Genomic DNA, 26,022 nt, shown 5'->3' with positions numbered 1-26,022 from the left:
CAGAAATTAAAAAAAAAAAAAGGTACACTTGCCCCTTTCAGATTCCGAGATATCTGATCTGGGAACAGGTGACTTCAAGGACCCTGAAACTGGTGTTTTTTCTCCTCCTTTAACATTTTCCTTTGACTTCATTTCCTTTGCTACATCTCTTTCTCTGGATGGCTCCTTTTCTCTTTCTCTTTCTTGAGTCGATTTTGATTCTACACTGGGGATGGTGGTCTTGAATTTCTCATCTTTAGCTTTTTCTTCCTTCTTGAATTTTTCTTTCTCTTTGTCAGACTTAGGCGTTCTTTCCTTTGTCTCTCTTGCTTTTTCATCTTTATTTGGCCGCTCTTCCTTTGGTTTTTCTTTACTATCTTTACCAAGTACCCTGGCCTCTGGAGTTGTAGATGGAGTCTTTTCTTTTTTCTCTTTATCTTTCTCTTTCACTTTTTCTTTGTCATTTTCCTTAACAGCTTTGTTGCTTAAGAATAAAAAAAAAAAAGGCAAATAATCATCAAATATATCCCATATTTAAAATCATAAAGGAGTCAAGTGCAGTGGCGCACGTCTTTAATCCCAGCATTCAGGAGGCAGAGGCAGGTGGATCTCTGTGAGTTCGAGGCCAGCCTGCTCTACAAAGCAAGTTCCAGGACAGCCAGGGCTGTCACACAGAGAAATCCTGTCTCAAAAAACAAACAAATAAAAATGCTTTGAAAAATGCTGTGAAACTAAGAGTAACCCTCAGAAAGATAAAGAACAACTTTAGGATAAGTAAGTACTTCTTCACATGAGGTAAACAATACAAATTCATGAATACGTGATTTTTCAATGATTAATAATTATAATAAGTAATATTAGATTATTTTGTATATATTCACAACCTTGACAATAACAAAGTAATGACCCAAAACACATCCAACAAACCAACTAAAGGAGCTATCAGTAAAGACTGCTAAGTTGTATGGACCACTTTCAAAATATATATGACAAAGTATACACGACTTTTGTACTGCTCACTTACAACCATCTATACTTCCACTCATGATTAATTAGGTTCACATAGGAGAATCTAGGGGACTTCCAGATAAAATGATAGACTGAAGAAGCCAGAATAAAAAGTAGACTCTGGTGGTGATGTATTGTGTACCCTAATAAACTTTGCCTGAAGATCAGAGAAGCAGAGCAAGCCACAGGCACCACCTCTTACCTCACCAATTCCTCAGCCTGAACAAGAGCTTCTTATTCCCGTGTCCCCGTGCCTTATATACCTTCCTCAGCCCAGCCATCACTTCCTGGGATTAAAGGTGTGTGTGCTTCCCAAGCAAAGGCATGAGATCTCAAGTGCTGGAATTAAAGGTGTGTGCCTCCACTGCCTGGCTCTGTTTCTCTCCTAGACTGAGTCAATCTCATGTAGTCCAGGGTGGCTTTGAACTCGCAGGGATCCAGATGGATCTCTGCCTCATGAGTGCTAGGATTAAAGGTATGTGCCACCACTGCCTGCCATCTATGTTTAATCTAGTGACTTGTTCTGTTCTCTGATCTTCAGGCAAACTTTATTAGGGTACACAATATATCACCAGAGACTCTATTCAAAATTTTTTCAAAAAGAAGACAAAGGCCTTCATAAACTTACAAAAGTACCAAAAACACATAAAAAAATGCTATAAAATTAAGAAGAACCCTCAGAAAGATAAAGGTTACTTAAAAAGTACAGAGTAAAAGACACAATTATTTGTTGTCTCTAAGAAACACATATCACTGCTAGAAATACCTAGAGAGTGAGACTCAAAGGATAGGATTCTATCTAGCCAGTAAGTAAAAGCCAAAATTAAGCTGGCATAGCTCTTCTGGTAGCTAACAAAGTAGAATTCAAATAAAAAATTGGAACAGTTAAATAATGTAGCTATATATGAATGAATCAAGAATATGTAACAATCATAAACCATATGAACTATATAATAGAGCTGAGAATTTCATAAAACAAACATTAATGTTCATACACATTCACACTGGTCCTGATACAGTAATAGTGGATCATTTTGACATTCCACTGTCAACTTTAGATGGTCATTCAGACTAAAAATCAACAAAGAAACTGCAGAGTTAAGAGAGGCCTCAAATAGTCCAATGATGTCATAGTAAAACAAGAACAAGGTAAACCAAAAAGCAGTCAATAGAAAGAAATAATTGAGGTCAGGGCAGAATTCATGAAATAGAGACTAAAAGAAAAATATAGAGAATCAATCAATCAGAGTCTGTTCTTTGAAAAAAACTGCCAATGTCTAGCCAAACTACTCAAGAGAGAAGACTCAAGTTAATAAAAATTAGAGATGAAAAGGATGAGTTTACTATTGATTCCAGTATCATCAGGGAACAAAACAGGAAAATCTAGAAAAAAAGGATAAATTCCTAGATACATATGACTTATCAAAACTAAATCAAGGGAATACAAGCAATTTAAATAGACCCATAACAAGCAATGAGACAGCTGTTATTAAGTCTTCCAACAAAGAAAAGCCCAGAACTATTCAGATTGACTAATAAATTCTACCCAACCTTTACTGAAGTGCCAATACCAAAGATCCTTAAACTGTTCCATAAACAGAAAGTAAAGAAACATTACCAATCTCATTCTATGAAGCCAATATTACCTTTATACCCAAACTGAATAAAAACACAACCAGAGAACAAAATTATAGGCCAATTTCCCAATAAGTGAAATGTAAAGGTTTTTTTTTATTTTTTATTTATTTTATGTGTTTTCCTTGCATGTATGCCTGTGTCATGTATGTCTGTATATGACATGAATGCCTGGTACTCACAGGGGCTAGAAGAAGGCATCAGATCCCCCTGGAAATAGACTTACAAATGGTTGTAAGCTGCCCTGTAGGTTCTGAGAATTAAACCTGGAAGAGCAGCTAGTATTCCTGACCTTACTGAGCCACCTCTCTAGCCCAAGATGCAGAATTCTTAAATTCTTGCAAACAGAATAAAAAAAAATCACATTAAAATCATGCACCATGACTAAACTGGTTTCATTCCAGGGATGCAAGAATGATTCAAAAAATGTAATACAGAAGATGGACAGACTTGGGGTTTGAAATCAAAAGATTATGTCAATAGCTGTAGAGAAAGACTTTGACCAGAACACTTTTAAAACCTCTAAGGAAACTAAGAATACAGGGAACATATAACAAACCTTCAAAGGCACTTAAAGCACAATCAGAAATAAGACAGAAAGCTGGGCAGTGGTGGCGCACACCTCTAATCCCAGCACTCAGAAGACAGAACCAGGTGGATCTCTGTGAGTTTGAGGCCAGTATGGTCTACAGAGCGACTTGCAGAACAGGCTCCAAAGCTACACAGAGAAACCCTGTCTCAAAAAAAAAAAAAAAAAAAAAAGACAGAGTACACCATCTCCACTCATTCAATATAATGTTTAAAATCTTAGCTAGAGCACTGACGCAAGAAAATGAAATGAAGGAAATAAAAGGAAAGAAAAAATTCAAATCACCTCTATTTGCAAATGTGACATGATCCTATTCTTAAAAGACTCATAAGGCTACACCAGAAAATTCTTATACCAAGTAAACACATTCAGCAAATTAACAAGATACAAAGTAAAATAAAAATTCAAAAATGCTATTTAATAAGGATGAAATTGCTGAGGAAGAAATCATACACTATAACTTGAAAGAAAACAAAATATTTAGAAATAACCCTAAGGAAATAAAAGACTGGTAAAATGAGTAGTAAAAAGAGACAAATTGAAGACATTGTCCTATCCAGGATTTGTTTTTATTTTATCTTATTTTAATATTATTATATTTTCTAGATGCTCATTTGTTTTCTAATGGGAAGGAGTAAGAAAGGATAAAGATTTAGGTGGGGGGGGGTGAGGAAGACTGAGGAGGAGTTGGGCTAGGGGAAAACAATCAGAATCTATTGTATGAAAAAAGTCTATTTTCAATAATAAACAAGTAAATAAATAAAAATTAAAAAACAAAAATGCCTTGACCATGAAGTAAAATTTAAAAACGAAAGAAAATTTAACTCCATGATTATGGATTAGGAGAATCAATATTGTAAAAATGGCTTTTATTACCCAAACTGATATACATATTCAACATAATCCCCATAAAAATTCAAATGAATTCTTCATAGAATTAGAAACACACACACACACACACACACACACACACACACACACACAGAAATACAGAAGACCCAGAGTAGCCTAATCAATCCTTAGCAGAAAAGGCAATACTAGAGGTATCACAATACTTGATCTCAAATTATACCACAGCTACATAGTGACAAACACAGCATGCTACTGGCACAAAAACAAGCATGTAGATCAACATATGCCACTGGAACAGAATACAGAAGCAAGAAATAAATATACATAGCTACAATCACCTAATTTTCAACAAAAGTATCAAAAGCACAGATTGGAAAAAAGATAGTAGCTGCAACACAGAGTACTGGGAAAACTCGACAGTCATAGTGAAAGAATGAAACTGGACCTCTGTAACTCATTCCTCTCAAAAACCATTCAAAATGATGAAATACCTTAATACAAGAATTGAAACTTTCAACCTGCTAAAGGAAACTATCAGAAAAACATTTCCAAGAGCTAGAATGGTAACCAAGAACTGACAAATAGCATTACATGAAATTAAGCTTTTGCACAGCTAAGGAAACAATCATCACAGTGAATAGATAGCATACAAAATGAGGGGGAAAGCGTTGTCAAGTATGTATCAGACAGGAGATTGATATTTAAAATAAAGAATTGCAAATAACTCTCCAAAATTTATCTAATAAATAAATAGGTCGGTAAATAAATGGGTTGATAAACTGCTCATAAAAGGAGTATGAATGACCAATATATACTTGAAAAGGTGTTCAACATTTTAGCCATCAGAGAAATGAAAATTAAAACTGCTTTGAACCAGTCAGAATGGCTCTCATCAAGAAAAATGAACAAGAACAAAAGTTGGTGAGAATGTGGATAAAAAGTTACACTTACAAATTGCTAGTGGGAATCTTAACTGGTGCAGCTCCTATAGAAGTCAGTGTACAGGTTTAAGAATAAAACTACCTCAGCTATTCCACTCCTGAGTATATATATATATACCCAAAGGACTCTACAAGTCAACATAACATGGAGATACTTGCACATTTTTGTTTATTGCTGCACTAGTCACAATAAATGGAGCCAGCCTATGTGTCTATTAACAGATTCATAGATAAAGAAAATGTGGTGTACATACAAAATGAAAACTGAAATGATGGCATTTGCTAGAAAATGGATTCAACTAGAAATATTTACATTAATTGAAATTAGCCAGGCTGAAAGAGCAAATAACATGTTTTGTTTTATACGTGGAACCTAAAGTATGTATATATCATCATGAAACTAGAAAAGGGACCAAGAAAAACACATCTTTTCTTTTTTTTTAAATTTATAGAAAAAGCCGGGCGGTGGTGGCACAAGCCTTTAATCCCAGCACTCGGGAGGCAGAGCCAGGCGGATCTCTGTGAGTTCGAGGCCAGCCTGGGCTACCAAGTGAGTTCCAGGAAAGGCACAAAGCTACACAGAGAAACCTTGTCTCGAAAAACCAAAGATTTATAGAAAAGATTGTATTTTAAGTTAAATAACATGAAATTGCATTTAGTAGGCATTTCTTTTGGTGGGAATGGATGCATTGGATGAGGAGGAGTTTACAGAAAGATTTCCCAAAGTTTTAACCTTCAGGGAATACAGAACAAGGATTAAAAAAAAAGAAAGAAAAAGAAAACCTTTACTCCTTAGACACATCTTAAGAGAGAGACACGAGGCATAAAGGAAGATAATAGAATACATGTGATATAAGACAGGAGGGAAATTATTTGGAAATAAGGTGACTAGTAGGAGACAGTGAGAAGAAGGGAAGACACTGGAGGGCAATTAGAATAAAGTATGAGACATACATATGGAAATGCCACAATAGAACCCTTAAGTCTGTATGTTTAGTTAAAAGGTAATTTTTTTTTTTAATGAGAGAATTTTGGAGTTAGGGAGATGGCTTGTGTTTGTACAGCACTTTGCCATGCTCAACTGTCCAGAACCCACATAAAGACCAGCACAAAATCACTCATCTGTAATCCCACTGGCTCCTATGGTAAAATGGGAGGCAGAGGAAAGAGTCTTCAAATGCTCACAGGCCAGCTGGCCTGGTAGAGGTAGCAAAGTGAATCCATTTCAAACAAGGCACAGGTGTGGTGTAACATCTGAGGCTAGACCTCCACACACATTGTGGCATGCACACCCATCACCCACACACATCCACCCATCATACACACACCCACACACCCACACACATACACACACAAGGGAATTTAGAATTGTGACATATGGCACAGTAAGTATTCTTACCTGTTAGAGCCACTATTTCCATTGCTTGAATTCCCTTTTGGTGTGGTACTAGAAGCCTTATTAACAGCTTTTGTACCACACTGAGATCTCTCCCTTGGTTTATCTGAAATAAATAAAAACAAGGTTTTTGTTAGAAAACTGTAAACATAAACTATGACTTCACATCAAAATGATTAGTGGATAATTAGAAGATTCAAGAGGCTGATTATTTCTTAATAGTTACATACTCATAAGCAAGGAAATAAAAAGCAATATGAGGCTTGCATTGTAATTATCATGTGATAAAATATTTTAATATATTATTTATAAGTATATATAAATAAGCATACCAGTCTCCTCAGTACCACTTTCATCCGATTTAGATGCACTTCCTAGGGATGATGACGAAGTCCCACCACCAGGCCCATTTTGTACACTGGCAACAGCATTCCTTGGAGGAGGATCTTTGTGATGAAATTCATTTTCAGGTATCATGTGTGACTTTCTACATTTCAACAGCCCCCAGTAGCTGAAAGTCGCACAAAGTGTTTAAATACACATACACAAATCAAAAAACACAAATATAGGGTTTAGTAGAATAAAATTAGCAAATTATTCACTCTACTACTTGGTTCTATAAAATAAAGTACTACTTTTCAGTATATTCCTCAATGTCTTTAGAGTGTTCTAAAACTTAAAGTCATTCTTTCAAAATAAACTAGTTCTTTAACTAGAGAGATTTTTTCTTTTTGCTCCTCAAGATATGGTAACTATGACAAAATAGCATTTCCCCCATTTCAAGAAATATTATATGTGGCTTTTAAAACTATCATCCAGTATAGACCGGAAGTTGATAATCAGAAGTGACAACTCTCACCAGCCTGTGGGAACATGATCGCATAATCTCCCATAATCTCCTGAAGTAAAGCAGAAGATAAGACTTCAACATTGTAAAACATTTTCAAATCTTCAGAATCCTTCTATAATCTAGTCTCATAAATCACATTAAAGTATAATTGTGTTACCCCATAGCCAATGCATATAGATCTGGCCTCTTTTCTTTTTCTTCTTGGCATATTTTATTCACTCTTCTTTCCAAGGCCTGACCCAGATTCAAAACTTTTGGGTACCAAGGAAGTATTTTTGTTAGCACAATCAATATATTCCTGATGTGAGTATATTCGCCTGTCTCAAGGCAATGTACCGATGCCTATAATAGACATTTAAAGATCTATTATCATAAAATACAGGTATGAAGAGGAAAAAAATTACCTTTCAAAAATATCCACTTTTTTTTACCTTGGTAAGTTTGTAATGCCATTTATGTACAACATGTCGAAAATTTTCATAATCTAATTGATCAGCTTTATTTCCACCATCAAATCCAGTTGCCCGTAATATAGTAAGGAATCCTGGATAGTTTCCACATTCCTAAGGAAAAATAAGTTTCTCATTTTTAGAGGTAAAATTTATCCCACAAAACAGGAGAATGAGACCAGATAAGTGACCAGATATGAAAGAAAGGTTCAGATTAGCCAATGATAATAACTTGAAATATCAAGTTGCAATAGAATAAAAAAAATTCTACTTTTTAATAATATACTAATTGTGGTTTTAAGTATCATTTTATACCTGAATCTTAAATTGTTTGAAAACGGACCAATTTGAAGCAATCATTCTACACACAGGTAAAACATCAGCATATTTATTAATCATATACCTTTTCATATGTGGCTCTATCACTATGCCACCTGGTCACCGTCTCTAACATGCAGCAGAGAAATCTCCCATACCGACTAGCTTCATTTTCAGTACAGCTTGCAACTGTGTAAATTATGTCAGAAAATACCTAGAAGAAGAATGTTTGAAAAAGAAAGTCAAACTAACTGAAAATATTAAAAGACTATTATTTTAGGAAATTAAAATAAACAGAGAAATTTAGTCAAAAATGTACTTTCTCCTTTTATATTCACAAATGTGTGACTCTATATTCTGTGGGAAAAGAGCAATCATAAAGCATTCAAGTAAAGTTTTATGGAGAATTCTGGGTGATGATAAAGGAAAAGGCTATTATTATTATTATTATTATTATTATTATTATTATTATTATTATTATTATATAATAGCTTCTTGAAGACTTAGCCATTCAGGACTGAGACTGAATAGATAGTAGGCAAAAGCAAAGATGACAAAATTTAGAAATATGCAGCAGACATGCTATAACACACATATTTCTACCTCACAAATGCACTAATATAAGAAAGAGGCCAATCTGCCTCAACTGAATGTGCCAGGTTTTGCTGACTCCCCATGGGAGTCAGCCTTCCCCTCAACTCCCCATTTTGGAGAATTGAGGGGAAGGCTGGGGTAAGAGAGAGCAGGAGGAGGGAAGAGAGAGGGACCTGTGGTTGGTATATAAAATGAATAAAACATTTCTTACCCAAAAAAGGCCACATGAAAAATCTATGAATACGGCAACATTAAAATGCTTGCCTGTTTTTATGTGGTGTGAATATATAAATTCTTTTATTTGGGTTGAAGGTTGTTTTCTTTAGTTTTGTGGTGAGAAGTGAAAGTTAAGAGTAGAGAAACTTACTTCTAAAGATTCAAAATTACTCAAATCAAATCTTGAGTGAGTAGGTTAACCTTGAGTGCAATAATCATAATTTCCTAGGGTTTTTATAGGCAGTGATACATTTAACCCTCAGCTAAATAATACACAGCAGGTCCCTTTTTATAGAAAGAAAGACTAAGGCATAGAGAGGTTAAATATCTAGTTAGAAATAAGTAGAACTAGTGTTTAAGGTCAAGGACTTGGCTCTTAAAATCATGCTATTCAACCAATACTTCTCAAATTGTTCCACACAAGAGAAACAGAAGAAACATTGTCAAACTCTTTTTATGAGGCTACAGTTACCCTGATAACCAAACAACACAAAGATTCAACAAAGTAAGAATTACAGACCAATCTCCCTCATAAACATTGATGCAAAAATAATCAAATACTGGCAAACCGAATCAAAGAACACATCAAGAATATCATCTACCATGATCAAGTAGGTTTCATCCCAGAGATGGAGGGATTGTTCAACATACAAAAATCTGTCAATGTAATCCATCATATAAACAAATTAGAAGAAAAAAAACACATGATCATCCCACTAGATGCTGAAAAAGCCTTTGACAAAATCCAAAACCCCTTTATGATAAAGGTCTTGGAGAGATCAGGATACAAGGAACATACCTAAATATAATAAAGACAATTTACACAAAGCCGACAGCCAACATCAAATTAAATGGAGAGAAACTCAAAGCAATTCTACTAAAATTAGGAACAACACAAGGCTGTCCATTCTGCTCCTATCTATTCAATACTGTACTCCAAGTCCTAGCTAGAGGAATAAGACAACAAAAGAAGATCAAGGAGATACAAATTGGAAAGGAAGAAGTCAAACTTTCACTATTTGTAGATGATATGATAGTATACATAAGTGACACCAAAAATTCTACCAGGGGACTCCTAAAACTGATAAACTCCTTCAGTAATGTGGCAGGATAGAATATTAACTCAAAAAAAAATCAGTAGCCCTCCTATAAACAAATGATAAATGGGCTGAAAAAGAAATCAGAGGCTGGGTGGTGGTGGCACACACCTTTAATCCCAGCACTCAGGAAACAGAGCCAGTCAGATCTCTGTGAGTTTGAGGCCAGTCTGGTCTACAGAGCGAGATCCAGGACAGGCACCAAAACTACAGAGAAACCCTGTCTTGAAAAAACAAAAAACAAGAAAAAAACAAACAAACAAAAAACAAAAAAGAAAGAAATCAGAGAAATATCACCATTTACAATAGCCACAAATAATATAAAATATCTCTAACCAAACAAGTGAAAGACCTGTATGACAAGCACTTTAAGTCCTTGAAGACAGAAATTGAAAAAGATATTAGAAAATAGAAAGATCTCCCATGCTCATAGATAGGTAGAACCAACATAATAAAAAAAAGCCAATCTTACCAAAATCAATCTACAGATTCAATGCAATCTTCATCAAAATCCCAATACAATTCTTCACAGACCTTGAAAGAACAATACTCAACTTCACAGGAAAAAAAATAAAAAACCCAGGAAAGCTAAAAGAATCCTTTACAATAAAGCAACTTCTTTAGGCATCACCATCCCTGACTTCAAGCTCTACTTTAGAGCTATAGTAATAAAAACAGCTTGATTTTGGCATAAAAACTGACATGTGGACCAATGGAATCGAATTGAAGACCCTGACATTAATCCACACACCTATGAACTCCTGATTTTTTGAGAAAGAAGCCAAAAACTATACAATAGAAAAATAGAAAGCATCTTCAACAAATGATGCTGGCATAACTGGATGACAACATGCAGAAGATTGCAAACAGATCCATATCTATCACCATGCACAAAACTCAAGTTCAAACGGTCAAAGATCTCAACATAAATCCAGCTACACTGAATCTGATAGAAGAGAAAATAGGAAGTAGCCTTCAACGCACTGGCACAGGAGACCACTTCCTAAATACACCAGTAGCACATACACTGAGATCGACAATCAATGGGACCTCCTGAAACTGAAAAGCTTCCGTAAGGCAAAGGACACAGTCAATAAGACAAAGGGACAACCTACAGAATGGGAAAAGATCTTCACCAACCCCACATATGACAGAGGGCTGATCTCCAGAATATATAAGGAACTCAAGAAATTAGACATCAAAATGCCCAACACTCCAATTAAGAAATGGGCTATAGAACTAAACAGAGAATTCTCAACAGAGGAAACTCAAATGGCCGAAAGACATTTAAGGAATTGCTCAACATCCTTAATCATCAGGAAAATGCAAATCAAAACAACTCTGAGATACCATCTTACACCTGTCAGAATGGCTAAGATCATAAACACTGAAGACAGCTTATGTTAGAGAGGATGTGGAGCAAGGGGAACACTCCTCCACTGATGGTGGGAATGCAAACTTGTACAGCCACTTTGGAAATCAGTATGGCGGTTTCTGAGAAAATTGGGAATCAATCTACCTCAAGACACAATGATATCACTCTTGGGCATATACCCAAGAAATGCTCAATCATACCACAAGGACACTTGCTCAACTATGTTCATAGCAGCATTATTCGTAATAACCAGGACCTGGAAACAACCTAGATGCCCCTCAACTGAAGAATGGATTAAGAAAATGTGGTACATATACACAATGGAGTACTGCTCAGCTGTAAAAAAAAAAAAACAATAACATCATGAAATTTGCAGGCAAATGAATGGAACTAGAAAATATCATCTTGAGTGAGGTGACCCAGACCCAGAAAAACAAACACAGTATGTACTCACTCAGAAGTGAATACTAGATGTAAAACAAAGAATAATCAGACTACAACCCATACACAGCTCCAAAGAAGCTAGGAAACAAGAAAGACCCTAAGAAGGATGCATGGATCGCCTTGGGAAGGGGAAATAGATGAGATCTCCATGAGTAAATTGGGGAGGAGGGACAATAGAGGGTAGGGGATGGGGGATGAGAACATGAGGGAATGGGATGGCCGATCTGGGGGAGAGACAGAGTGGGAAAGCAATGAAAGATATCTTGATAGAGGGAGACATTATGGGGTAAGGGAGAAACCTGGTGCTAGGGAAGTTCCCAGGTATCCACAAAGACGACCCCAGATTAGACTCCTAGCAATAGTGGAGAAGGTGCCGGAACTGGCTTACCCCAGTCATCAGATTGGTGAACACCCTAACTGTCATCATAGAGCCTCCATCCAGCAACTGATGGAAGCAGATGCAAAGATCCACAGCCAAGCACCAGCCCAAGCTCCTCTGGGAATCCAGTCAAAGAGAGGGGAGAAGGATTATATGAGTAAAGGGGGTGGAGGGTCAAGATCATGATGTGGAAATCTACAGAGACAAGTGAACCAAGCTCGTGGGAACACATGAACTTTAGACCAACAGCTGTGGAGCGTGTATGGGACTGGACTAGGCTTTCTGCATATGGGAGACAGTTGCGTAGCTAGGTCTGTTTGAGAGGCCCCTGGCAGTGGGATCAGGATCTATCCCTGGTGCATGAGCTGGCTTTCTGGAGCCTATTACCTATGGTGGGACGCCTTGCTCACCCTTGATGCAGGGGGAGGGCCTTGGTCCTGCCTCAACTGAATGTACTAAACTCTGTTGACTCCCTATGGGGGCCCATACCCTTTTGGAGGAAAGGATGTGGAGTTGGGGAGGCTGCAGGGAAGCAGGAGGAGGGATGAGAGGGAGATCTGTGGTTGGTATGTAAAATGAATTTTAAAATTTCTTAAATAATAATAATAATAAAAAAGATCACACTATTCAGCTGGGTGTGGTGGTGCATGCCTTGGAGGGGGAGGCAGAGACAGGTGGATCTCTGTGACTTCTAGTCCAGCCTGGTCTACAGAGTGAGTTCCAGGACAGCCAGGACTGTTATACAGATAAACCCTGTCTCGAAAAACAAAACAAGACAGAAAAAAAATATCATGGTATTCAATATATATATAATACCTCTAGAGTTTATGATAAATACTTAGCTGTCTTTGTGTGAGATTTTATTTTTTTAAGGTTGCAATAAGAACTTACTCGGTCGTAGCAAAGAAGTGTGGAAAAATTTGGAGTTTTCTGTTGATGTACCAATTCAACAAAACGAGCACAGTACACAGCATCTATTGCTGAGAAAATGCAGCGAGGAAATATACACAGCTGTAGAAATTTTGTGATGGTCTCATTTTTGGTTGACTCTAAAAATAAAAGAAAAATGTATTAAGCAGTAATCTTCTTCCTCAAGTGCGTCAAGGCTACCAAACATGACAACATTTTAACTGCAGTGTACGGAATGCTATAAAACCACATACTATGTGATAAAACTTCATAATCACTCAACTCTATGGACACTTTTCAATCTACAATTTCCAAGAAATACAACTCTATAGAGAAAATCTGAATACTAAGCTGCCAATATTATCATTATAAGCTAATTTTATTTCAATTGCCAACTGAATCATCAGTCACTTTGGTGAACATATGAAGTTGATTGTGCTGTAATAAATAACTAATGAAGGGAACAGTGAACAGAACTGAATATGAACATAATCACTTGAACACCTCCAAAGTTAGAAATGTTTGCTTTTGCAATTTAATAGCAGCAGGAATGTACAATCCCAACAACTTACTTGCTAAAAGCCAGTTGTCTTTTTCCAATTTTAGTCTCTGAAGAACTCTCTGAACATGTTCCATCTGCTTCTTTTCTTCTTCAAGAAGCTTGTCCTGAAGGGCTGTGCAGCGTTCCTTCTCTTTTTTCTTCTTATTTGGAGGCTACAAAGTAAAGTCACATATTTTTCTAACTGTATCTACATTGCCTCCCTTCATGCATTAAGTCTTTAAAGAGAAAAATGATTATACTTTATAATTATTTTAGCATGATTATACATTAGGTGTTACTGAATAATTTTCCTTCCATTCAACACATCCAAATCAGTATCACAGAGTCTTCAGACATCTTTTGAACACGTCACCTTCCAAACAGTGGTGGTATCATTCTGAGGCAAAAATGAAGTCATCTTTGACTTTCTTTCATTCAAATATCTCACTTGTTTACAAGTCATATGTATTGCCACTGTCTCTAGCATAACCTATATTCTCAGTACCATATAGCCAAGTACCCAGAAAGACATGCAGCCAGTATCTAGCCCTAGATTAGATCCTCTTATCAAAAGCACTCTTAATATTACTCCCATAATCTTTCTAAGGTACCATTTTTACATCTCTTACTTCCCAGCTGAAGTATCTAAACAAGCTCCGAATTGTATCATATTTACTATTCTGCCTGATTTTCAGTATATGCCCAATTTGTTACCAACTTCGTTTTTCAAATACATCATCAAGCCCATTCAGTAGAGTAAAAGAGGTCTCCTTAAAGCCCATACTACTCCCTGTATTTGCTAGATTATATACATATACACACACAATAATGTATAATAATAATCCTTTGGGAACTTCTACTGTTCTTGAAATAGGAAACAAACAAATCACCTTAGGTTGCTTTGATAGTGTTTAGCAGAAAAGACATGAATGTTTTTTATTCCCTAATCATAATTTCCATCCATTTGCTAAAATCCTGCCCAACCCATTGAGAGGTTACCATTAAATCTACTTAAAATATTATAGAGCAATAAGACTGTAGAATCAAGAATCTTGAACTTGCAGGGACAATACTGCATAAATATCACAATTATTGCACTTGTGTTGCTACAATAAAACCTACCATTTCCTGATTGTCATCAATCGCTTTCATCTGGACTTTAAGTTTATTGACTTCTCTTTCATAGCTGGTATGTGGAACTGCAAGGTCATACATTGTCAATGACCAAAATGTAGCGTAGAACTGAGGGCTGATATCATCCCAGACTTTGGAAACGTGTAAGGAGACCACTGCTTCATGGACAGGAGCCATCACCATCTCACATGATGTAATGTATTTATGGACTTTATGTTGCTGTTTACTTCCCTTTTCTGATTTTTTAAGTTCATCGTATTTTGACTAGAGATAAAAAAGTTAAAACATATCACTTATACAAAACTGTAATGACAATTCTAGCTATTCCAAGATAAATTATCTCTGAAATCTGTTCCAATCCTTAGTTTCATGTTCTCAACTAGAAGTTTCTTTTCAATATAATTTGACCTACTAACTCCAATAGGGCATATGTCAAGAAGCTGGACTGCCACTAAGAAAGGTTATAAAAAAGTTACTGAGACTACTACCTCAGTGACCAAATGTCCAGTTTTGCCAGAGACTTAGGAGTTTCCCAGAATGCAAGACTTCAATGCTGAAACTGACAACATTCCATACAGAGCGACCAGCTACTTTAGTCTACTGCCAAGCCAAATAAAATTTTCCATAAGTACCTGCAGTAAATTAAATTGAAATTGTGTGAGAACTGACGCTACAGTTTTTTGTTGTTGTTTTGTTTTGTCCTGACTGGTGTGTCCTAATTAAGGAATCAGAGGAAGGCTATACATTTAATTATATCAGGTAAAAATAAAATCTATAATTTTTAGTTCATAGAATATATGTCAAATGCAACAAAAAAAGTTAATATACTGTCTCATGTCTTTCAGCCATTTTATAATGAAAGACCTCTTGCCAAGAAAATTTTACTTGGTTTAGGCATCACCCTTAACGTGAATCTAAAAGTCCTATGACCAGTTGCTTCTTTGTATTAGAAAAACATTGAAATCATTCAGTTCATGCTAAATATGTAACCCCAAACCAGATGATTGTCAGCCAAAGGTCCTGTTTCAGTTCTGCACTGACAGGTAATACTCTCAGCTGGACTAAAAGCATATGAAGTCCACTGCATTCAATGGTATGTCAAGCACAATTCAGGAATCCTCTAATTGTTCTAGAAGTAGGATTATTTGTTTCTTTTTATTCCCATGCTAGAGAGCATGCTATGAACTACTGAAACTATAGAACTGATAAAGCTACAAAAAACATTAGCAATAGGAAAGTATACCAATTATATCAGAGACCAAGAAGAACAATAACTAGGGTAAAAGGGATGTTAAATTTAGAAAATAGATTTTGCTGAAGGTAACTAATATGAATTTAGATGAACAGAATGACATCTGCTGAGATTCTAACAAGTTATGAGATCAAACAGTACTGAAAATACTTGCATATGACAATCTTACTACCTAAGTGGGAAATCTCTAGACCAATGGGAGCAAGGAAAACCTCCATTTCCAATCTGTTTCAAGATGAGGCTCAATGATTAAAAGTAAAACTGAAGTTACAGGTATGAGAAGACTGAATTAGCACCAATCTTCGTATTTCTGTGTTCCTGAATCTGTGACTTCTATTGGTAGGCATTCCACTAGAATTTGATCAGAAAGAAAATAAGCCTGATCAAAAAGATAGTTATACTTCATCTACAATGCCAAGTTCCCTTATCTAAATTAAACTAACACTTAGGTTTACATCTTCACTCAAACAGAGAATTAAAGGGTACCACTATACTTCTCATTTATGCCCAAAAAGCTTTTTGTCAGGCCAAGAATCTAATCATTATTGGTTGAATAACTTCCAAAGGAGAGCCTGTGGTAGCCAATTGACTGAGGGGAACCTGCAGTTACCTACTTTTCCTCTCTCAGCATTTTAAAAGACAGGTTTTATTTTTAATTGCTGTGTCTTCTCTTTCTGTGCCTGTGTGTGTGTATGAGAGAGAGAAAGAGAAAGAGAGACAGACAGACAGGCAGGCAGGCAGATAGACACACACACACAGAGGCAAATAGAGACAGAATATGTGTGTATGTGTTGCATGTATATGGGTACCTGTGGAGGCCAGAGGATATTGGATCCCCTGGAACTGGAATTGTGTGCAGCTGAGACTCTCCCCACAGAGATGCTAGGAACCAAGTTTGGGTACTCTGTATGCCATATCTCCAGCCCTCTCATCAATTTCTTATACATTTCCCTCATTCATCAAGGGTCACTGAGAGGGTTTCACCTAAAAAGCAAAGTTAAGGGAGTGTGGATGCCCATCCAATTGCACCTTAGGCTGCTGAGGCACTCCCTTTCCAAAGAGGCATGTTGCCTACGTGGGTGAGTTGGGGGACACTTATTAGTGCCTGGAATAAATAAATGCCACCGTGTATTTATTTCTCCCTAAACCCCGAGAAGGAAATGACATATCTTTTATTAGATTTTCAACTCTTCAAAGACAAATAACATTTTTCATAGCAAAAAAAAAAAAATGTAAGTCATAGGTATGAATGACCTGCTCCATTTTTGATCAGGAATAGCTCAGCCAACCTCAGCCAACCTCGGCCGACCTCGGCCAACCTCGGCCAACCTCGGCCAACCTCGGCCAACCTCGGCCAACCTCGGCCAACCTCGGCCAACCTCGGCCAACCTCGGCCAACCTCGGCCAACCTCGGCCAACCTCGGCCAACCTCGGCCAACCTCAGCCAACCAGGTATTCCTGTTTGCTAGGATTCATTACCACTGATTAGGTGTTCTCAGAATAGTAAAATGCAATATGAAACTCCTGAGATGAAGGAATTATTCCACCTAAGTTCTTCAAGAAGTCAGATGCTATGTTTTTATGGGTGAGACTTCTCTGATGCGGTCAGAGTAAGAGTGCAAGACATTAACTATACATAAATAGCATGGAATTCTCTGGAATGATAGATTCTAAAGGAGAACAAAAGTCTCCTTTGTTCCCATTATCCCTCTAGAATATACAGGACAGGAATTGCTGCACTGTGCCATTGAAGGAGCAGTTCCTAAGTAAACATGAACACAGTAGGCTCAGTTACACGATCAGATAAACTCATCATTTCCCCCTAGTGTCTTTTGATATACCTCTGTTACACATCAGCGTCCCTACAGGGAATAAAGAGGGAATCTTAGTTGAAGAGAAGGGTACTGATACCACTTACAGTATAGAATTAAACCATTTCACGCCATAAATTGGAGTGAAAACCACAGTGTAAAACTAAAAACAAAGAGCAAAAAGGCCAGAATCCAAGTAAACGGAAAATGGAGAATATGTTGGGTCTCCATGAATTGACTGTGGCCCTGTGGGGAAAGGAATCAAGAAGACCTGTTTTATAAAGCAGCATTTCATTGCTCACGGTTGAGACAAGAATAGTAACAGAACATCAGAGTAATTCTCCAGGAGAGACAATCTGTATTTATCAAACTGATGTGTATTCAAAAATCAAATATTTCTGTGACAATTTAGAATTACTCTTGAAAGCCAATGAAGATGTTTCTACTTACCGAAATATGGTGTGCATACATTGGCCTAGACAGAAAAAATGCTGCATCGTGAGGTGTATGAAATTCATTACAGAGCACGTCAATTGAAGGCACTCGCTTTATATAATCTTCTGTACTTAGATTGGATGCTAAAAACCCACCAAACTGTACTAGGGTATCATGACACTAAATTAAAAATGAGACAAAAAAAAAACCCAGATGTTAACATTTTATAAAACCAATATAAACCTTTTACAAATGATTAAAATATGTTACTTTAACAGAATTTTGATTGAAAATTAAGAATCCAGATTTTAACAGTACAGGCAGAGACAGAAATGAAGGGCACTGTGTTCAGTGAAATAAATGAACAACAGAAAGGCAATTTTCACCTATTCCCACTTATACATAAAACCTACATTAATGGTGACTCTTGCAAAAGTAACGAGAAGAAGAGTAGATACTAGGAGCTAAGAGTGTCACTGGAAAAGGGATAGGGAGGTGTGGGATTTTTAATACTAAAACACATTTATTTACTAGGAGAAGTAAGTTCTAGTGATGTATAGCCAGCACAGACTGGCTATAGCTTATTGCAATTTGTGACATAGCTTATAAAGATCTAGAAGAAAAGAGTTCAATATTTCTCACCACAAATGTTTAAAAAGATGAAAATACAAATTACCAAATTTATCATTTACACATTATATACATGTACTGAATTATGACAATGTACCCTATTAACATATACAATCACTAGATGTCAAATAAAATATTTAAATTAAAACAAGGCTTATATAGACACATACTTAGTCAAATATATTTTCTATGTGGCTCTAAAAAAGGTGAGAGAGCATGCACTCTCTAGGCACAGTGACACATATCTATAACCCAGTACCCAGGAAGCAGAAAGCCATTATAAGCTCAAGGCTAGCCTGAGCTACATCTTCAACTATGGATATAAAACCTAGAGTAACAGCAGAAATCAGGAAAGTCAAAAGGGACCACTATGGTGGGGGGAACAATAGAGAGAGGAGGAACAAGATTCAAGTGACTTCAAGGGGGAAATGGAGAGAACAAGGGGATTTTAACTCAGGAAAGGGAGGAAAGTAAACACAGAAAAAGGGCGGATGTCTTAAAAAGTCATAAGGAATCATAACTATTAATTATCTACATAAAGATACCTATAATACATGTAAATCAATGTTTAAATATAGTTTTAATGAAAATTTCCCATCTGAGCTGACAATACTCCCCTTGAGAGCTATAGACTATCTAACAAAAACTCCAACAATAGGTATGAGAAGCCCCTCTTTTGAGTTGCTAACCAAGGATTATCCAAAGGACTCTCAAAACATTTATCTAAAATCCTATGAAACAATATACATAAGCAACGAGAAGTCAATTCCTTTGTCATTGTTTATAGAATTATATTACACACAAAAATATTTTATTAGTCAACAAAATGTGTTTAAGTATTAGTAATCTTATTATTAAGAAATAAGAGATAATATGTACTGTGCTGCAACTGAAATTACAGACTTCCAGAGATCAAAAAGGAAGGCAAGCAATTTGCTAATGGCCTTTCATAAGATGGAATGTCTAATTAACTGCAAACCTTACACATATCATCTCCTACACACCATCTCTTAACTATCATAATTTGCACAGAAATAGAGGCCCTATTTAGGAAAAGCGTATTTGACATTAGAGATGTTTCACATTCATATACTATGTACAAATGATGTTTCAAATGACATCACAATCTCTATTTTATCAGGATTAAAGAAAACCCCGCACACACACCAAAGACTCATTCACTCACCTGGTCATACAGCTTTCCCACAAGTTTCAAGTGTTTTTCTCCACCCTCTTGAAAAATTACCCCATTCCTCTGCTGAGCCATAAGTAAACAGAGAGGAAGAGCAAGATCATGATCTAGTAGTGCATCCTTTAATCTCTGAGAAGATTTTTTAGTGTTTCTGATCTGGCCAAAATAACCACCCTGCATAAACAGAAGACACAAAGTTAATGTTCTATGTAATATACTCCATGCTGTCTCACTGGAAAGAGAGACAGAAAAAAGCTGAGACATAATCTTTTATTTATTTATTTTTTATTTTATTTTTTTTTTTCGAGACAGGGTTTCTCTGCGTAGCTTTGCGCCTTTCCTGGAGCTCACTTGGTAGCCCAGGCTGGCCTCGAACTCACAGAGATCCACCTGGCTCTGCCTCCCGAGTGCTGGGATTAAAGGCGTGCGCCACCACCGCCCGGCGAGACATAATCTTTTAAAACATTTCTGAGCTAGGAGTTACAATCCAAGCACCAGAAATGCAGCACAAGGGGGATCAAGAGTTCAAGACCATCCTTAACTACACAAGTTCAAGGCCAGCTTGGGCTATAAGGGAACCTGTCTCAAAAAAATTAGAATAAAAGAAATGTCTGGCTTAACATATAACAACACCAGAATAAAATAAAGCATTTCTGTATCTTATATTCATTCTCCTTAACAAATTTGCTTTAATGATACTATTATTGAATATAATCTATCTAATGGTAACTCAACTGTGTTTAAACTTATTGTTTCAATTCTCCACTCTGTAGTCTTTTATAAAGGATTATTTTTCATTCGGTGAAGAGACTTAATAGACTGTGATAAAGATTTATTCCAGTGAAAATATCAAGGAAAATGGAAGATCTAGTATTTCTCTTCAGTACAGATATAAGTTATTGTCTTTTATACTTTCAGTTGTTGTTGGTTTTTCTCTTAAGATCCAATTACTAGTATATCACAGCTCTTTAAAAAAATGTAGCAGTGGTTTTGAGAGAACACATATTGCTTTGACATTAGGCTTTAGGTACTTATATACTGTTCGAATTCTATACTATAACCACACGTACAGTATGGTCTATTTACCTGTGTGTGGCAAGTATGTTCCAGAACCCACAGTGGATAAATGAAAACTGCAGATGGTAACAAATTCTACACAAATTGTGATTTTTCTATGCATATATTGCTATGACAAAGCTTTATCAGGCACAGAAAACAATTAGCAACAACAATTAATAAAACAATCAGAATGATACAATAAAAGTGATGTGAACATGGTCACTCTCCAATATGTTATTGTACTGCAGTCATCATTCTTATGATGACATGAGATGAAACAACACTTACGTATAGTGGTGAAGAATTGAAAAACTTAAGCAAAGGTTACCTGAATACAAGCATATTACAATACAGCCAATGGAGAACTAAGACTACTATTGATATGATATGATATGATATGATATGATATGATATGATATGATATATGATATTGATATTGATAAAGCAGGTTGGCTGTTATGTCACTACTGAGTACCTTGTACAGTATGGATATGCTGGCCAAAGGGATAGTTTATGTGCCAAAGTGAACAAAAAGAAAGGCTAGCCAGGCAGTGGTGGCACATGCCTTTAATCCCAGCACTCGGGAGGCAGAGGCAGGTGGATCTCTGTGAGTTCAAGGCCAGCCTGGTCTCCAAAGAGAGTTCCAGGAAAGGCGCAAAGCTACACAGAGAAACCCTGTCTCGAAAAACCAAAAAAAAAAAAAAAAAAAAAAAGAAAGGCTAAAGATTTTCATTATTCTACACAGAATGGACCTCAAACTAAAAATATTTAATTTATTTATTTATGGATTTTTTTTTCTCTTTAATTTTGAATTGTGGTTAACCATGGGTAATTGAAACCTTGAAAATCAAAGCCACAGATATAGTGGGAACATAGTACATTTGATTTTAAAAATTGAATAAACAGGAACAGCAATTCTTACCTCAGCTTTTAGCTGCTCCCCACCAGTCATGGCCTCTAATTGCTCTGTTGTCATTTCCTCCGTAATTTCGATTCCTGCCATTTTTTGTACCACTTCTTTCAATATTAATAGATCAAAGCTAGTACAAAAAATTAAAAGACCATAGTGAAAACTTCAAATATGAAAAATAATACATAATAATTAATATCCTGAGAATCTTTAGACATAAATAATAAAGAATGAAAGACAATACCAAGGCTTGTTTTTTAATTTTATTTTTTAAATAAAATAGTTGTATCACTTCTAGTACTACAATGAAAATATTTCATGTTTATCTTTGCTTTTTTACCTGGATTAATTTGAACTTTGGAAATAAGATACAAAAATTAAATAAGAAACATACTCATACACTCTTACCCAAACTTCATATTTTTACTCACAGTTTTCATTTGCATCCTCCCTTCCCTTTTCCACTCCCCTCCTCGACCTCTCTCATTCCATTTTGATTGTTAATAATTATGAAATGTTCCCCCAAGGGTTCATGTATTAAGGATTTGATCCCAATTTGGTGGCACTATTTTGGAAGGGTCTTCAAACGTTAGGTGAGGCCTAGCTGGAGAAAGCAGGTACTGGAAATATCCTTTTAGGGGCTCCTTTGCCCTCTCACACTTTTTGTCTGTCTGCCTCTGTGTCTCTTTCTGTTTGTGTCTGTTCGCTCCCTCTTTTCCTCCTCCCCCTCGCCGAGTCTCTTCCTTTCTTGCTCGCAGTTCTATGAGGTGCTAGCTCTGTCCGAGCACACCCTGTTGCGCAGTGATATTTCACCTTACACCATACCAAAAGCAGCATAGTTGCTTGTGGTGGTATTCTAATTGTACTGAAATGTGATTTTGATTGTATGTTAATAAATAAAGTTGCCCGGGGGTCAGAGCTATTAGAGCCATAGACAGAGTGTGGCAGTGATGGCACACGCCTTTAATCCCATAGATATCTGTGTGTTCAGGGTCAGAGCTATTAGAGCCATAGACAGAGCGTGGCAGTGCTGGCACACGCCTTTAATCCCATAGATCTCTGTGTGTTCAGGAATACAGCCAGCATTGGAGACATATGCCTTTAAGACCTGGGGGGCTGTACATACAGACAGTGACAAGGCAGTCACGTGTTTGGGCTTACAACCAATGAGAAGGCAGAATGACTATGAAACGACTTACACACAGGGAAATAACTCTCTTTCGGGAAGCTGAGACCACCGCAGGAGGAAGGGTGAGATTTTAGCTCTGAGGCTGATCTCTTGGCTTTCTCTTTTACATTGGTTCTGTGTTTCTTACTTAATAAGACAGTTGATTACATCTACATCTGGCGCCCAACGTGACAAGAATCCATTAAAAACAGCTTGGCTTGGCGGCAGGTCCGCTTTCCCGCAAGGGCGGCAGGCCGGGCGGCCTCCTAGTCCTAGCGGCCCCCTAGTCCGAGCGGTTGGCTTCCTAGCCCAGGCCTAGGTCGGCTTGGCCTCAGGCCGGACTAACTGTGAGCTGCTTGCTTAAAGCCTGCTTGCTTAAAGCCGGTGCTACAAACAACTCAGACCTGCCCTGCCGAACAGGGCCCCACCCGTAAAGCCAACGCACGTGATCGGAGCTTAAGGAAGCCAGACCCAAGCCTTAACTCGGCACAAGAGGGAACACGTGGCTGGATTTAAGCTTTAGCCGGCTACGCTTTCTTGTGCGTGTCTGTCTGTCTGTCTGTCTGTCTGTCTGTCTGTCTCTCTCTCTCTCTCTCTCTCTCTCTCCTCTCTCTCTCTCTCTCTCTCTGGATTTACACCTCGGACACTAGGTGGCTGTTTTGAAAATCCCCTTGGATTTCTACTGTTCTATGCAGATTTGGTAAGTCATAACATATCAGATATTTTAAAGGAAACCATTTAAAAGAGAATTTTTTTCCACATTAAAAAAAAATGGGTTTTATGTGTACATTGGAAGAAAGTTCGGTTTTGTTCAAAATTTTAGGCAGTCTGACAATGGAACAACTATATGAGAAGATTAGTATTGTTGGAATTATGCAGTTTATCACTATGCTTATCCTCCTTTTGCAATTTTAAAAAGATAGTCAATTTAAGTGCCAGGATAACAGCTTTAGAAGAACTTGTTAAACCTGTAAAAATTCAGACAGAAGAAATTAACAGTGAAGTTGTTTCAAGTCGGGATCATAAGGTTGCAGAAAGAAATCCTGTTTTCACACAATCACCCTTAATTTATCCTGTAACCGTACAGCAGATGCCTGATCAAATGGCTACACAAAATACTTGGGCTCCAATTGAAATGTTGGATTTAAAAAGGTTTAAGGAAGCAATAGTATCTTATGGCATGCATTCCCCATATGGAAAGCAAATGTTAAACTCTTGGTCAACATATAATATAATAAGATTGTACCACAGGACTGGCGGGACCTTGCACAAGCTATTCTGGAACCCAGCCAGAGACTTCAATTTCTAATGTGGTATAAGGATGAGGCAAAAAACATAGAAAAACAATGGAGGGATAAAGGAATACAAGTTTGCCAGGATCAGCTTATTGGAGAAGGCCAATATGCTTCAGTACAAACACAATGTTTATGTGATGTCCAAACCCTAATTTTATGTCGAACGGCAGCCTTGAATGCATGGGACAGAATTGAGGAACCAGGAAAAAAACTGAGTCATTTACAAAGGTTATGCAAGGCCCAAAAGAATCTTTTACAGATTTTTTACAAAGACTGGCTTCAGAAGTAAAGAGAATGGTCTAGGATTCAGACGCTAGTAAGGCAATAATTGAATCTTTGGCCTTTGAGAATGCGAATGCAGCATGCAAAAGAATAATCAGGCCATTAAGGGCAAGATCTACACCTTTGGAAGATTAGATTAGAGACACAGTTAATGTTGAGGCTGATGAGCATGATGATATAGGGGTAGGAGAAGCAATTTCAAAAGGTTTGAGGAATGTTAGATGTTTTGGATGTGGAAAGCAAGGACATTTGAAAAGGGACTGTAAACAGGTCATTCCTAGAAACAATGTTTCTTCAAGGAACAATGGCAACAGAATGCCCCTTCCTTCTGGAGCATGCAGAAGGTGTGGTAAGCAAAAACACTGGACCAACGAATGTAGATCAACAAAGGACAGACAGGGTAATCCTTTGCCTCAGTCTTCGGGAAACTCCCAGAGGGGCCTCACGCAGGCCCCCGTTGCAAATCCAGTTCAAACCTTTCCTGCAGCCATAGAGGAAATCCCTGCTCTGAGCGATTAAATAACCAAATGCCTATTGGAATAAATCATGCTGGTCAGGCTTTAGAAGAGCTGGTAGAAGAACAGCTAAATGCTCAGCATATTGAAGAATCAACCAACCCTTGGAATTATCCTGTATTTGTTATTAAAAAGAAATCTGGTAAATGGAGAATGGTAACAGACCTTAGAGCAATTAACAAAGTAATTCAGCCAATGGGCTCTCTACAATCTGGGATGCCTTTGCCTACTCTGTTACCAAAAGGATGGCCTCTCATAGTTATTGATTTAAAAGACTGTTTCTTTTCAATACCCTTACAAGAAAAAGACAGAGAAAGATTTGCTTTTACAGTGCCTACTTACAATAATTCTCAACCAGTTAAAAGATTTCAATGGAGGGTCCTCCCACAGGGAATGTTGAATAGCCCAACTCTGTGCCAATATTTTGTACAACAGCCATTGGAAGTGATACGTAAAAAATTTCCTAAATCTATAATTTATCATTATATGGATGATATTTTACTAGCTGACTCAAATGCAGATACTTTAAAAAGAATGTTTGAAGAAGTAAAGAAAATTTTGCCTTGCTGGGGATTACAAATTGCTCCTGAAAAGATACAAAGAGGAGATTCTATTAATTATTTAGGATATAAAATAGAGCTACAAAAAATTAGACCCCAAAAGGTGCAAATTAGGAGAGATAGACTACAGACTCTTAATGACTTTCAAAGATTATTTGGAGATATTTCTCATCTATGAACTATTGTTGGGGTAAAAAATGATGAACT

General features: G+C 36.9%; 1 protein-coding gene across 5 annotated transcripts in view; it reads right to left on the bottom strand.

The window, feature by feature from the left end:
- Positions 1-26,022, bottom strand: part of Thoc2 (THO complex subunit 2) — a 124,357-nt gene that overhangs the window by 17,834 nt on the left and 80,501 nt on the right. For all 5 annotated transcript variants that reach the window (XM_016000141.3, XM_076561613.1, XM_076561614.1 and 2 more), the window contains exons 20-31: positions 22,008-22,125; positions 20,021-20,200; positions 18,220-18,384; positions 14,695-14,970; positions 13,604-13,745; positions 13,014-13,171; positions 8,103-8,231; positions 7,682-7,813; positions 7,408-7,592; positions 6,733-6,911; positions 6,404-6,506; positions 33-463 (exon numbers count right to left, since the gene is read on the bottom strand). In XM_016000141.3, coding sequence (XP_015855627.1) covers positions 33-463; positions 6,404-6,506; positions 6,733-6,911; positions 7,408-7,592; positions 7,682-7,813; positions 8,103-8,231; positions 13,014-13,171; positions 13,604-13,745; positions 14,695-14,970; positions 18,220-18,384; positions 20,021-20,200; positions 22,008-22,125 — 2,198 coding nt within the window. The remainder of the gene's footprint in view (positions 1-32; positions 464-6,403; positions 6,507-6,732; positions 6,912-7,407; positions 7,593-7,681; positions 7,814-8,102; positions 8,232-13,013; positions 13,172-13,603; positions 13,746-14,694; positions 14,971-18,219; positions 18,385-20,020; positions 20,201-22,007; positions 22,126-26,022) is intronic.

Source organism: Peromyscus maniculatus, chromosome X (genome assembly GCF_049852395.1).
Source record: "Peromyscus maniculatus bairdii isolate BWxNUB_F1_BW_parent chromosome X, HU_Pman_BW_mat_3.1, whole genome shotgun sequence".
In the NCBI taxonomy this organism is placed as follows: domain Eukaryota; kingdom Metazoa; phylum Chordata; class Mammalia; order Rodentia; family Cricetidae; genus Peromyscus; species Peromyscus maniculatus.
The sequence above is the reverse complement of the archived record's forward strand: the minus strand, read 5'-3'. Positions and strand labels throughout refer to the sequence as shown.